Source organism: Atractosteus spatula, chromosome 9 (assembly GCF_055471065.1).
Source record: "Atractosteus spatula isolate fAtrSpa1 chromosome 9, fAtrSpa1.hap1, whole genome shotgun sequence".
In the NCBI taxonomy this organism is placed as follows: Eukaryota; Metazoa; Chordata; class Actinopteri; order Semionotiformes; family Lepisosteidae; genus Atractosteus; species Atractosteus spatula.
Genome location: NC_142714.1, coordinates 14,139,311 through 14,153,076, shown reverse-complemented (window position 1 = coordinate 14,153,076; position 13,766 = coordinate 14,139,311). Strand labels below are relative to the sequence as shown.

General features: G+C 40.9%; 2 protein-coding genes across 8 annotated transcripts in view; both read left to right on the top strand.

Moving 5' to 3' along the window:
• Positions 1-300: 300 nt before the first annotated feature.
• On the top strand, positions 301-5,898 carry cgrrf1 (cell growth regulator with ring finger domain 1). Of its 2 annotated transcripts, none has more exons than XM_088925873.1 (6): positions 301-445; positions 1,107-1,243; positions 2,101-2,278; positions 2,633-2,780; positions 3,197-3,304; positions 4,142-5,898. In XM_088925873.1, exons 1-6 carry the CDS (start codon positions 303-305, stop codon positions 4,496-4,498), a joined length of 1,071 nt encoding a protein of 356 aa, XP_088781999.1. In that variant the 5' UTR covers positions 301-302; the 3' UTR covers positions 4,499-5,898. The 2 variants fall into 2 exon arrangements, with proteins under 2 accessions (XP_088781999.1, XP_088781998.1); XM_088925872.1 differs by having other exon boundaries at positions 4,139-5,898.
• A 4,058-nt stretch (positions 5,899-9,956) lies between these two features.
• samd4a (sterile alpha motif domain containing 4A) overlaps positions 9,957-13,766 on the top strand; it is a 43,005-nt gene continuing 39,195 nt past the window's right edge. For all 6 annotated transcript variants that reach the window (XR_016091655.1, XM_088925729.1, XM_088925728.1 and 3 more), the window contains exons 1-2: positions 9,957-10,094; positions 11,408-11,992. Coding sequence is in view for 5 of the 6 variants with exons in the window: in XM_088925729.1 (XP_088781855.1) it covers positions 11,797-11,992 (196 nt within the window). In the remaining variant the exon portion in view is untranslated. The remainder of the gene's footprint in view (positions 10,095-11,407; positions 11,993-13,766) is intronic.

The following is a 13,766-nucleotide window of genomic DNA, read 5'->3' as shown; positions in this document are numbered from 1 at the left end:
TCCAGTCCCTCCAGTGGCCTCGACCCAACCACTTTCCAAGTGTAAGCGGTTTATTGATTATGGATGGATGATTACGTAACAAAAGAGACAAGAAGTTAAAATGAGCTACCAGTATTAATTTATTTTCATTTATTTTCTCTGTATGCATTCTCGTTGATTGAATACCAACGTTTTCCTTGGTATTTGGTTCATTTTTGAAGCATCTCAATTGGTTCAGCTTTTCGAGTAGCTTAATCCCTGCTTTGCCTTTCTTGAGACCTCCGGGCCACCGTAGCTATAATGTATGCCGAACGACTGTTGTGATGGTTCAGTACTCCAGTGGAGTCTTTACGGCCTTTGACATGGCAGCTGTATTTCTTGTTATGTTATACGAATATTCTCCGCTTTTTTACATCTCAGTCGTATCTCTGTGTTTTGTAATCACAGCAGCTATGGTGCTGGGCTGGTAAGTCATTCATGTTTTAGTAGGTATCCGGGGTGTACTGTATTTTTCAGCAGTGTTTTAAAATAAGGAAGTTTACTCTCGCATCGATTAAAAAAAACTTACACTTCGATAGTTAGAAATAGTACAGATGCTGCCTCGCGCTTGTGAATTTGGAGGATTTATTGGAGCACGTTATTGAGAATTGTTATCAAGCGTTTTTAATGTTAACCAAAAAAAACAATCAACAAAGTGGATGTCGTAATCACATGTTCTGATTGGCTGTTAGCTAGACAACCCTATTAACATGAAAAATAAAAACATTTAAATTATAGAGTTATCACGTAGAATCCTACAATAGGGAGCATCTAGGGTAAAGTAAATGTTTTGTAGAGTAGTATCGTCCCGAAAAACTGATGCGTCTAATACTTATTGTTGAAGATGAGTTAAGCGCGTCCCGTTGAGATCCTCTTAGTCATGAGGCGTTTGAAAGTATTACATCATCATCTTGATAATTATTGAAATAGTAAACGAGTAATATCTGGTGTATGTGCTGATGAGGGTCCATATTCACTAATTATGAACTTTCAAATTTTTTATTTTCTTTGCTGCTATGCTGTAATGTCCTCTGTGTGAACATTGTTTTTCCGCCCTTAACATTTGTCTTGTTTTTCTTTCGCAATAGGTTTAGTTTTGACGTGCCAGTAATTTTACGCAGTTCCGACGAGACAGACTCCATCCCGAATATCCCTGAAAAGAGAATGGTCGAGGTGAAAAATCCATTTGCCCTAGAGATTGACAGCACAGCCTCTTCAGTGACAGGTAGGGGCATGTTAAAGCACAACCGCTTTAGAGGGGACTTTTTATTGAGCATTTTTAATACTATTTAGTCGCTTAACTGAGTGTAAATGCAGCAGGGGGCACTGGATGAACTGTTTTACAAACAAGGCAGTGGATTTGAGAGGTCATAAGGTGCACAATAAAATTAGACTCAATTTGGTCTGTATTTAGACACCAGACAATACCAAAATGATCATGTCACTTCTATAGAATTATAATGACAAGCTTAACCCTAAGTTCTAAATAACATGCACCATTCATTTCTATGGCTTCACTGCTTAGTGAAGATGTCAAATCAAAGGTAGTGAATTGGCAATTAAATCAAATCATGGCATTAGGTTTTCTTTGGTCAGTTCCAGTGGGTACAGGAAACATTTAAACTCCATACTATAGTGTGTATCATAGTTGGCTTTGCTGTTTATCTTTCTAATTCTGTTTTGTAAGAAATTTTAATTTGATGTTTTTGTCTGAGGTTCAAAAGAAGTCCAACAGATATTCAGTATTTTCTTTAATTTGACTAGTACATGTTAATCCATTCATTGTTTCTCATTACCATGTATCAAATAATGTGCAGTGCCACAGTATCTATTCTATCCTAATGACCACAGCTATTTAGAACTGAATTATCAAAATGAACCCAGTGAGCTTCTTCAGTATCAACAGTGCAACATGAACTAGTGCTCATAAGTGGGAAACTACATGAAAACTACACTGCAACTAAACAAATCATATCGCTAACAGAAACTTTTACTATCGTGATAAAGTTTTACAGGTTTACGAAACCTTTCCTGTTTAATTTTTTCTGTTCCAGGAATGACCGGTATCTTGTCTGTTTTCAGGTGGAGTAAGTCTGAAGCCCAGATGCCTGGAGAACAGTGTTCTTAGTTGTTACTGGGGCTGTACTGTTCAGGGCCTGGAGGCAGCACTACAGACTCATCAGTTCAGCCAGAGGATTAACACACCTCAGAGGTTCGAAGAAGCTCTGCGCTCCGATTACCAGCATTCACAGACCTTCTTGTATCCTACACCTAAACAGGTTTTGTCGTGGAGTACTGGAAGCCACAGGGAGTTCAAAAGTGTTGAATTTGTTCAACTTGTTTATGAAATCCAAACAAAAAAACTGTGGATATATAGAGAGAACTGTGTATGCACAGTATATATAGAGATAAAAATAGAATTATTTCGGGTAACAAAAGTCACACTTCATGTAGTTTGTTTTCTTTTGATCTCTGACATTAAACCATCTCACTATAAATGATGTAAACTAACATGAAGATACACTTTGAAAATATTTCTGTGACGCCATGGATAATAGGAGAATATCTCATGTTTTGTTGTTTTCAAGCTTTTTGTGCTTAACTACAAGCTCAGTATTGACAAGGAAGACACAGAGGAGAGGCACTGTCAGCTGCCTGCGGACTTGGGAATAGCAGATTTTGGGCCACTGCCTCGGTCACGCTACCCCTTGTTGGCTTTGTTGACCCTGGCAGAGCCCGAAACAAGACAGCTGTATGAAATTGTAAGTGAGAAGGGGCTAAGCTGTCTGTTTTTGCTGATCTTGGTATTTTTTATATCGGATGTTTTCCCATTTTATCTGTTTTCTGTTACAATGCAAGTTTGCTTTCTGAAGCCTAAAAACTGTTATCGCAGCATTTATGTTGTTAGTATATTTGTAACCACAGCGAAGAGGATAGTTCATTTTCAGGTCCTCATTTTTGTTTTGCAACAACAGCAGTTGGAGAAACTTGTTTTAGAAGTTACGTAACACCATACCGCTATTTCAAAATCTCGCCTCTCTGTCAGATTGCTTACCTTAAGTTTTGGCGGCCATTGAACAATTTCGTTCAGTTGGTTTTCATGCCATTTTTTATGCCATGTGTTTTGTGCTATAGATCTCAGACGTTCAGGTTTTTTTTGTTTTTTTTTTACTTTCAGGTTGCCAATTTGACTGTGATTCACATTCCTGATGAAAAATACAGACTGTCATCACGGATTTTGTATCAATACATTCTGACAGCACAGGGGCACATGTATGATCTAAAGGTATAGTCAGTTTTCTACTCTGCTAGCTTGGCCCCATTGGGGATAATGTGTTAGGTGGGGTTAAAAAAAGACTCTAAGTCTGTAAGACTGCATAAGCTTTATAAAGCAGCCATATCACCCTGCAACTCACAACTGGCAGCCCATTGAAGCTAAGCAGAGTTGAGCCTGGTCAGAACCTGGATGGGAGACCTGGGTAAAACTAAGGCTTCTGCTGGAAGAGGTGTTAGTGGGGCCAGCATGGGGCGCTCTTCCTGCAGACTGTGTGGGTCCTAATGCCCCAGTATAGTTACGGGGACACTATATTGTAAAAAGGCGCTGTTCTTCGGATGAGACGTAAAACTGAGGTCATTACAAATCTCTGTGGTCCTGACACTCTGTGGTCATTATAAATCCCAGTGCGCTTCTCGAAAAGTGTAGGGGTGTTACCCCGGCGTCCTGGCCAAATTTCCCATTGGCCCTTACCAATCATGGCCTCCTAATAATCCCCATCTATGAATTGGCTTCATTACTCTGCTCTCCTCCCCACTGAGAGATGGTGTGTGGTGAGCGTTCTGGCGCACTATGGCTGCCGTCGCATCATCCAGGTGGGGCTGCACACTGGTGGTGGTGGAGGGGAGTCCCCATTACCTGTAAGTGCTTTGAGTGTCCAGAAAAGCGCTATATAAGTGTAAGCAATTATTAATCATTATTATTTATTTCGTTTCATAGAACTGTATGAGAAAATATGGTTAAAGCAAATCTCAGCCCTGAGAGTTCAAACGTAACTGTGCTGAACGGGACTGTTCTGGGATCTGGGTTTGTCTTTGAGTGGTCTGCTGTTGTCTTCTATCTCAGCAGCTCTTTATGTCTGCGGACGGCAGGGACTGGTCCGGGGACACGGAACCCGGGCCCAGCGGTGAGGAGGGGGAACAGGGGGAGGAAGCTGACCGGGGGGTGGCGCGGGACTGCGTGGTCTGCCAGTGCGCCCCCGTGAACCGCGTGCTGCTGCCCTGCCGACACGCCTGCGTGTGCGACGGCTGTGTGACCCGGTTCCGCCACTGCCCCATGTGTCGCACCTTTGTGCTGGAGTCCTTTGCCCTTTCTCCCCGCCTCGCCGCAGGCCAGCGAGAGGAAGCCGTGGCAGGACCCGGGCTGCTCGCTGAGGGGCACAGCCTCCAGGACAATGGTGGGGCAGCTTCAGCTGTCTCGGCGTAATTGAACTTTATTCTAAGGAAGAATACAGCAAGAGAACGGATTTCTGAGAAAGAAAACACTTCCCCGGTCCATGCAGCCGTTTCTTTGGATTCTGTGTATCCCATTCAATGGGAAAAAGAGCACCCTAAGCTGAAAATGTACTTCTTTTAAAGAACTCTCACAAAGAGGTTGTGCAGTGGAATGGTGGTCGTAGGTCGTTTCTGGACTGGAGCGCCTTCTGTGTGGAAATCCGCATTCTCCACATGCCTGCAAGGGCTTTTTTCCATAGTCCAAAAACATGCCGTCTAGGTCAATAAGCGTCTCTAAATTTCCCCTCCACATGTATGCCTGAGAGCATGTGAGTGTCCTGCAGTGGACTGGTGTCCTGCCCAGGGTGTATCCTGCCTCGTGCCCATTGTCTTCTGGGTACGGCCATCTCTCCACAGCTCTGTATTGAATCAAGCATCTGCTGAAAATGGAGGAATGGAATTCTCACAGAGAAGCTGGAGGACATACAGGGAGACTAATTTATTATGTTTTTACCCATTTGTACAGCTGGCTGTTTTACTGGACCAATTTGAATGAAGTACCATTCTCAAGGGTACGAAAGCACTGTCTCTCCTGGGGTTTGAACCCACCTTCAATTGTTTTTGAACCACCTTCCAGTTACAGATGTGTTCATGTGGCTGCAGGAGTGCTTTTAAACTCTGCCTGTTGTGAATTAGGATCTTTTTTTCTACAGTATGCCAATGGCATAGAAACTGATTTGTTACCAGTGTGTTTCTTAATTGACAAAAGTCCCTTCAGCCACAGAATAGAAAATGTGTATTAATGAGCCCAATTTAGCCTTACTAGATGTATTTAAAAATTTAAGATGTCAAAACAAAATTATAGATAAATGTGTTTTCAAATGACCAGATACATCACTTGAAGAACAAATCTTTCCAACACTGAAGTACCATTTAATACAAAGAAAGATAATCTATGATAAAAATAGAAATAATATCTTTCTATTTGTGTAAATTATTATAAATATAATATTTATATTGCTTTTTCTTTGTTGAATTGTAATTTATTATTTAGCAAATGATTAAGATCTTCACAAAACCTTAATATCTGACTGTATTTCTGAGTTGTCAGTATTAACAAAACCAAAAGAGAAAGCCCTGAACAATCTTTTGCGTCACAGATTGTCAGTGTGACATAGATGAAGATGATCACTGGCATGGGTGCCTGCAATTTTTTATCATAATAGCTGAAAAAATATCCAAACATCATGTTTGTGAGAAAATGTTCCTGTTATCACTTAAGCCACTTTATGTTTTATTTTGGGAAAGTTGTTATGGTTGGAATGTGTTTTTGTAATTGTAAGTAAAAGTAAATTTTGAAAACTACAAATAAAAGTCAAGGAAAGAAAGAAAGCCTTATATCTGTCTGTCGGCAGTGCTTAGTTATAAGAATCTTGAATTCCCACAGCCCCTCACATTCTTGCGAATTATGAGATCCTTATAAAACTGCAAAATCGAAATGCCAAAATAGCTTCCTGGCTTTACAGACTTAATATAATCATATTCATACAGAAAAATATCTCTTACTCTAGTGTATTATTTATTTTAAGCACTTCATACCCACATGTTAAATTTAAATGTTTATATATCTCAAGATTTTTGCCTTGTTTCTCTGTTCACTGTGAAGAAATCTGCTGGGTAGACTTTGGACATTTTGAATTTTTGTATCAGGTCTGCTCATAATCGTCTCTGATCAGGACTAAAAAGGTTTTATTCCTTCGGCCTATCAGCCTAAAAATGGAAAAAAAAACATTTTTATTGAACTGATATGGCTAATTATTATGGGTTATTGTGGATATTTCGTAGAGCTAATTATTATTGTTTTTCTTAATTGAAAATGAGACATAAAATCTGTTTTTGAATCTGTAAGAAGCATGGAGACATAAATGCATTACTTGGGTTTAAAATAATTCACCTTTTGATAATTGTCATGTTCTGCATATAGAGCTTTTGCAGAACACAGCATTCTTTCCTTCCTAACTCAATAAATGGAGAGGTCATTGACATGCCTGACTGCTGGTTCACAGTTACAGACTTCATATCAACACTCCCCATCTCCAACAGTTATTCACTGACTTATTAAATGTAAGAAACAGTGTGTTTTATGTATACATGTAAGGTGGGGTTTTTCCAATGTTTAGGTAAACTTAATAATCCATGGAGTTCTAGAGGTTTTCATAGCCCGCATCTTAATTTAGAAATCTTCACAGCCTCTTGCTAGGATGAAAGAGCATTTCAATAAACGTAAAAGAGATGTCAGTGTAACATGGGTATATTTTAACAAACTATATTTTATAAAGATCTTTAAATGATGGAGGCTGCCTCAGTCTGCCAACCATTAGCCTCATAGTGCTGTTTGTTCTGTTTTTGCAGACATTTCGTTTTGATTCCACTAGGTGGAGAATGGAGTCAACAAAATGTGCAATGTTGTTCTTAAACAGTGCACTTAAGTGAACTAAACTGTCACTAAACAAGGTGCTTTACAATCTGCATGTTAGTAAATGTTATTGGTAATGAACTTAAAAGCATGGTTACCATATTGCATGTGCATATTGCAATCACTGTTGACGATTGCATAACTTATTTTGAAATATCTACTTTTAAAATTGAAAATGTGCAATTTTACTTTTTACAGCATCAGCAATCAAACTTAACTAGGTTGAAATGGAGGTTACTTTGTCAAGCTCTGAGATGTTTGGACTAGGCATTAGAACAGGGTTCACCTGTAAGAGTCCATTCTTTCAATTTCCAATAACTTCGAGAGACTGCAGATTTTATATATTTGGGCTAAACCCTTTATATATATACTGTATATGCATGTTAAATCTTTGGCCTTTCTAGATATGAATGCCAGGTACTTTCTATTGAACAGAGATATTTAATTGTCTAAGTCATGTCTGCAGTCTTTGAGTACGAGAGAAAATAGTGAATCTGTGTTCCCCATTGGAAAACCAAGATTTTGTTTCGTCTTTATTCTTAACTCTTCGAGCAGGAGCAGGGTCTCCCAGAACTGGTGCTTTAATCTGCTGTTTTTCTTACCGGTCGAGATCTCAGTTCTTATGCGAGCTTTAATTATGATAGTTGGCTTAATTGGAACTGTTTTAGCTCCTAAAAGGTTACAGATTATACCTTACTGGCACCTGTGGTTATAAATATGGGTATTAGCTTGAAATCAAACAGTTTGGATCTGAAACAAAGATTTCATCCATCTGTTCATTTTCAGTAACTGCTTGGCGCGATACAGGCCAAGTCGACAGTGGGCACTTGGCAGAATACACTCTGGACATGAGGCTAGTACATCCATCCATTCACTTTCAAACAGGTTCACCCAATTCAGGGTTGCCGGGAGCACCGGAGCCTATCCTGGCAAACAGCAGGTTCGAGAACTGGACACCAGTCCACGGAGGAGGCCAGTATAAAAATTTCTAATTAACTAAATAGTTCAGTTAGTAATACAGCTCAACTGGAACAAAAACCACCTAAGGGTGGCACCAGAATGACTAGGACTGAAAAGCCATGTCTTTCCTGTCCATTAAATGGATGTTTACAATTGATAAATTGATCATTTTACTGCCAGACAGAAGCCAGTAAAAAGCACAAGAAAATAGTTCAACCAGTTGTTCCAACTAACAACTATCTGCTATTTATTTTGGTAATAGAGATAAAGTATTGATGATTGACTCTGTGCTTTTCTTTGGTAAACAGTTTTAAGTGTTTTTAGATTTCTCTCATTTGGCCTATTCTTTTATACCAGTATGGTCTCCACTGGTATGTGGAGAGAGACTGCTTTTATAACTGCCATAAGGGTTAGTTATAATCCCCAGGTCAATTACAAGGTTTTCTCTGAATCTAAACCAAGGGAGGGTTTTCCGGGAAAACCAAGTTTATCTCACCATTTGCTCGTATACTTCAGTCGCATTTTTTTTCTATGGATGGATTCCACTGAAGTTCTGCCTGGGTCTGGCTACACTGGGCTCTTGAAGAAAGATGGGGTAAGATGGGATTTGTATCCAGCGTGGTGTGGCTTTATCTGGCCTGTAGGCGGCCTTTGTGAATCAGCTCTGATAGGAACCCCAGAACATTTCTCCTTTTCCAGTATGAGCTGATACTGAGCGCGCTCAGATTAGGCCTGTAAGAACTCATTGTGTCAGGCACAAGGCCTTCACTGTGAGACAATAGCTAGCTAATTGATCTGTTTCTGGTGCATCTGTACCAGTGTTAGCTTTCACCAGCTATCCCATCACATACTCAAGACTGATGACTGCTGTGTGCTAAGATCATGGAAAAGTTTTTTTTTTCTTGTGCATGCCTTAATCTGCTTCATCCTTAGGCGTTGTGGGTCAAATAGTAACTATCTGTGTAGAAAACTTTACTACTGTGGTATTGGTTTTATACCGAAAACGTGAAGTGTCGATTCATCAAGTTTCTTCTTTTCCTCCAAGACAGTCTGAATGAAACAAGCATGTTTTTATGCTTCATTGCTCTGAATTACTTTATTTATGATCTGCACACAAGATGCAGTTCATTAGTATGTTTTAGATAAAACGTGTCTGATACAGCTCTTACCCTGGAAATCCCATATATCTTTGTATCATTTTTTAATTTTCCTAATGTATCAAAAATTCAGGCATTTGTGATTTGTTTTGTCAAATTTATCATTTAAACAAGATGCATTCAAACGCGAACCGTTTAAAGATTACGGTTTTAAATATATACATAGAAGATTCATCCTTTTACATGGGATTAAGTCTAGGCTACGTTAGTTAATTACATTTATCTGCAGTAAAATTAATTTATTGAGATTACACTGAGCATTTGAGGTGATTTTGGTGTGGAAATGGGAAAATTCATTTCATTATGTTCATTTTATTTTAAGAATCCAAGAGTCGTTTGTAAAACAGTGGGCTGCCCTCTGTTGTGAAGAATGCGGCACTGTGAACTTGAGTTTGCAAAAAAGGCGCAGTATGAAAAAAATAAATACTTGAAGAAAGTTGAATTGGGGTCGCTTTTGTCAAACCATTACAGATGTGTTTCCATACAATTTAAAAATAGATTCAGAAAATACGTTATAAAAAATGCAGAAATACAAGTATTCAAACTATGTAAAATACCTGACAGCACAATAATCAGATAATATACTTTCTGTGTTTAGCGTAGATTCCTTCGCCTTCCGAGTTTAGTGCCCACCCTCCATTCACACATACTCTTGTTTTGATTTTGTACACTTTGCTATGGAAACCCTTTTTTCTGACTTGCTAATCCGCGTCAGTCCTCTCCGTAGGATAGGCAATGTGATCCGTCCCTAACTCCATTCTCTATTTTTGTGCTTCCTACTGCTGCCAAGCCCCTGACGTAATGCTTCGTGTTAATTATTAGCATGTGGGAAGCAATGCTGAGGTCTCTCTCCTCCGGTTAAACTAGAGTAGCAGAGGGGAGGAAAGTTAGTCAAGATGGCAAAACACACAGATCCGGAGTGAAGGGGCACCGTTCCCCAAATCTGTTGCGCCCCGTTTTAATGATCGGCACCACCGATGCAGCTGTGCAGCTAAGTGAGTAAAACTAAAAAAAAACAGGATTTTTTTGGTAGCAAGTTGTATCTACGCTTTTCGCGGTATAATAGATCTCAGTTTCTATTGTTTGAACTTTTTACTTACACTTGGGCTACAGAACAAATTTTGATTTTTTGGTGCTCTACAACCGTTTTTTATGTCGTCGTCTTTGAACACTAGAATTATAACTATTAGTAATTGTGTAATAATGGAAAGTTAGTAATACTTGCTACATGTCAGCTTGTTCGTAGGCACAGGGATATAATGTGTGTGTAGATTTGGTGAACAGCACTGAAGTGAAAACTACGGAATGCCGTAGTGTATTTTTTCATGATTGCAGAATAATTTTAATAGTGTACGCACTGTGGGGAGCAGTATCTGTACTTATCAGCAGAAGTATAATTAATATGACCACTTCCACGTTGAGAGCTAAACCCTCCATTTCTCTGGGATTATGATTATCAGTGTATGAGGAGAAGACAGAAACTCCTTTGCAGTCGTTTGGGGGCGTTTGTGGTTTTGACATGGATCTGTGTGGAAGAGAGACTGGGTTTTACAAATGAAAATGGTCTCGGAAGCGACTTGACGAGGACGCGGAGCTTTCGGATACTTAAAATAATAGCCACTCAAAACGGGGCCGAAACCGGGGGGCGGATTGTACTTTTGGGTGTTGGTTGTGGCGGAGCCCCACCATTAAAATAACAATAACACGGCAAGGGGAGGCAGTTTGGATGGGGGAAGATTCCACCCAGAAATAATGCGCCGGTTACTCCCGATGACTGTATTTTAAGGACTGGGTGGATGTATGTAGTTTATTTTTGCCTCAGTGCAGTACGTCTCAGGCCCGCATCCAAGGTGGGGGGGGTCTCGCTGTCCAGAATGGGGGTTCGCCGGAGTGGAACCCCGTTAAGTGCATGGCTTTCTGCTGCTGGGTCGATGTGGACTTGAGTGTCTTTTCTTTTTTTTAACGTAGCGTGGTTTCTTTTTATAACCAGTCTATTTTTTCCTCCCACGTTAATCAAAGTCTGCAGAGAGTCGGTTTGCTGGCTGAAGCAACAGGGACAATGCCGCATTCCCTTTGCTTTCGGAACGTGCAGCAGGGATTACTGTTTGTGCAGTATGCGTTTTTGGACGTTACAAGGATTGTCTTTCGTGCCCGATTGTGATTCTGTGTGTACGTATTAATTCAATTATCGTGTTTACGTGCAGTATATTTATCTTTCAATCTTGCTGCCAGTCTACTTTTTATAAGCTTATAACACCAGGCTGTCTTGTTAGTTTGTGATATCCTAATCATTTTATTTTCTTTGCAGATATAAACTGTCCCCCTGGGAAATGTGAATAAGAAAAAGCCGGTCCAACAGGCAAAGGAGACAAAAGTTCAGCTTCTCATCACCACAGAATTAGTGGGCCGAAGGTGTATTTAAAAAAAACGCCACATATTTTTGCCATAAAATATTCTTATCCTTTAATGGTTCGACAGAAGAAGCAGAAGGACATGAAAATACTACTTCATCTGGAGATTTTTGTAAGAAATATCTTTCATGCAAAAGCCACCGAGGGTTTGGAAGCGGCGTAGGAAGGGTGAACTCGGAAATTACACGGACGCGAAATACACAACACAGCAGAACGAAGTTGGAATTTGTGAAGCCAAGACGCCGAGCACGCAGTTTCAGAGTCTCATTGGTGTCCCATCTAAACCATGATGTTTCGCGACCAGGTCGGAGTGCTGGCCGGCTGGTTTAAGGGGTGGAATGAATGCGAGCAGACGGTGGCCCTCCTGTCGCTGCTGAAGCGCGTGAGCAGGACTCAGGCGCGATTCCTGCAGCTCTGCCTGGAGCACTCTCTGGCGGAATGCACCGAGCTCCATGTGCTGGAGGGCGAAGCCAACAACCCCGGTGAGTGGCAATGCTGGGCCGGCTTTGGGCTTCTCCTCTGGGCCGGGGGGGGGCTGTTGAGTTTGGGGGTTGCGGGCAATTCATGAACCACCACACTCGGGGGAGGGAGGGGGGGGCATCTGCAAAGACCCCACTCTAATATTGGCCACAGCCTTGGAAAGGAATGTCCAAAAGAGATTGTATCTGTCAAGAGAGGCTAACGGGCCTGTGAGGTTTGTTTTACACTACTAGAGGGTGGTGACCATGGAAAGAGCATGCTGTAACCAGATAGGCTTATTAAAAATAGTAAAGAGCTATTGGTGCCATGATGAGAAGCCCTGCCTGTTTCACTTTATGGGCCCTTAATCGCAGAAAAAAATTGTTAGCCACTTCCTAATCTCCATTCGGCATGCACGCAAGATGGGATTTCCATCAGGATTTCTATCCTCTACTACACCTCCGTGCTTCCATTGGCTGTATTCTGCATGAAGAATGGCAGGCTTGGGAAGCCCTCTTGATAGAAGGTTTCTGAAGAGTAATCTGAGTAGCCAGTAATTAGCAGTGGCTAATCTGAGCCTTGCTCATGTCTCTTGCCTACTGCCGAGGATTCCCCAGGCAGTGGTGGAGCACCGGCAGAGCCCTGCTGGGGTCAGCCAGCCCAGGCACTGTGGCTTGTCGTGGGACCGGGTGGGCGCCTGTCTCACCTGGTGGGCGACCAGGTGGCTCTGCGGCAGGGGGCGTGTCAGTGGAGCACGTGAAGTGTTCTCTTCTGAGAGCAGCATCTGGTAAACGCACCCGATCCATTTGGTCACTCGCGATTCGTGATTCCGAACATGAAGGCCACAAAAAAATCTGGGGCACTTCAGTTTTTCTTCTAGCTGTCAGTGTTTCATAGATTAAAATCATGACATGACTTTATGAGCCTATTCAGAGTTCTGAACGCTGTATTATTGCAGGAGGCCAGAGTCTAGGTAGTCTCGAACAAGTTGTCTTAAATGGGGCCATATGGTTTTTAAACTAGACTTTTTTTATTTCTCATAGAATGGATTTAGTGGTGTATATTCACTTTTCATTGGAAAATAAATCTCTTTGAGCCTGTTCGTATAATCTTTCTTTGGCCACGCTGTGCCTAACACCTGAATTAAACATTGCCTTCTCATTTAATGAGTTTCCATTCAGTTTAGCTTCCATTGAGTCATTCAGCTGAGTCTACTGCTCCTCACAGACCCACCTTGTCTACAGTCTTCTCACTGAAATTAGAGGTATTTTTGTTCTGTAGATCTGTCTGTGTGCTTTACGCTATCCACATGCAGTCTATGGATATGCTTTTACAATACTAAATACTGTGAACAGTATTACTGTTTGTTGGAATGCTGTTTTGTGCTACAGATAAATGTAATTAAGCTGGAAATTAAAGAAAATAAATATGTACTAACTTGTTTACAGAACCTGTTGAGTTTTTTTCTTTTTCATTTGACAGGCATGTTTTGCTACAGATATTTTACTCAGCAGGGTTTTACCAGAATTGAAAACGTCAGCAGGGATCAGTCAGAGAGAGCCCACACATTCTCACAGGGCTTCATATTTTGTGATTGATCAGTGATGGTAAAAGTTAGGAGCTTATACAGGAGGGTGCAGTCCTATCTAACCTTACACTGATTGAGAAGTGGTTACCGTGAACAAAAAGCACAAAGCACTGTAGAGAGACGTTTCTCATGGGCATCGGCATGTACACGTGCTGCTTATGTATTGGGGTTCAGTGCCCAAACAGCTCTTTGGAACAGTATAATAGTTT

Bases quoted from the DNA above. Each gene is read 5' to 3' on its own strand.
- cgrrf1 (XM_088925872.1), top strand. From the start codon at position 303: ATGGTTCAGTACTCCAGTGGAGTCTTTACGGCCTTTGACATGGCAGCT. The intron at 446-1,106 runs GTAAGTCATTCA...CTTTCGCAATAG, and splicing joins GCAGCTATGGTGCTGGGCTG to GTTTAGTTTTGACGTGCCAG. The intron at 2,279-2,632 runs GTATCCTACACC...CTACAAGCTCAG, and splicing joins CAGCATTCACAGACCTTCTT to TATTGACAAGGAAGACACAG.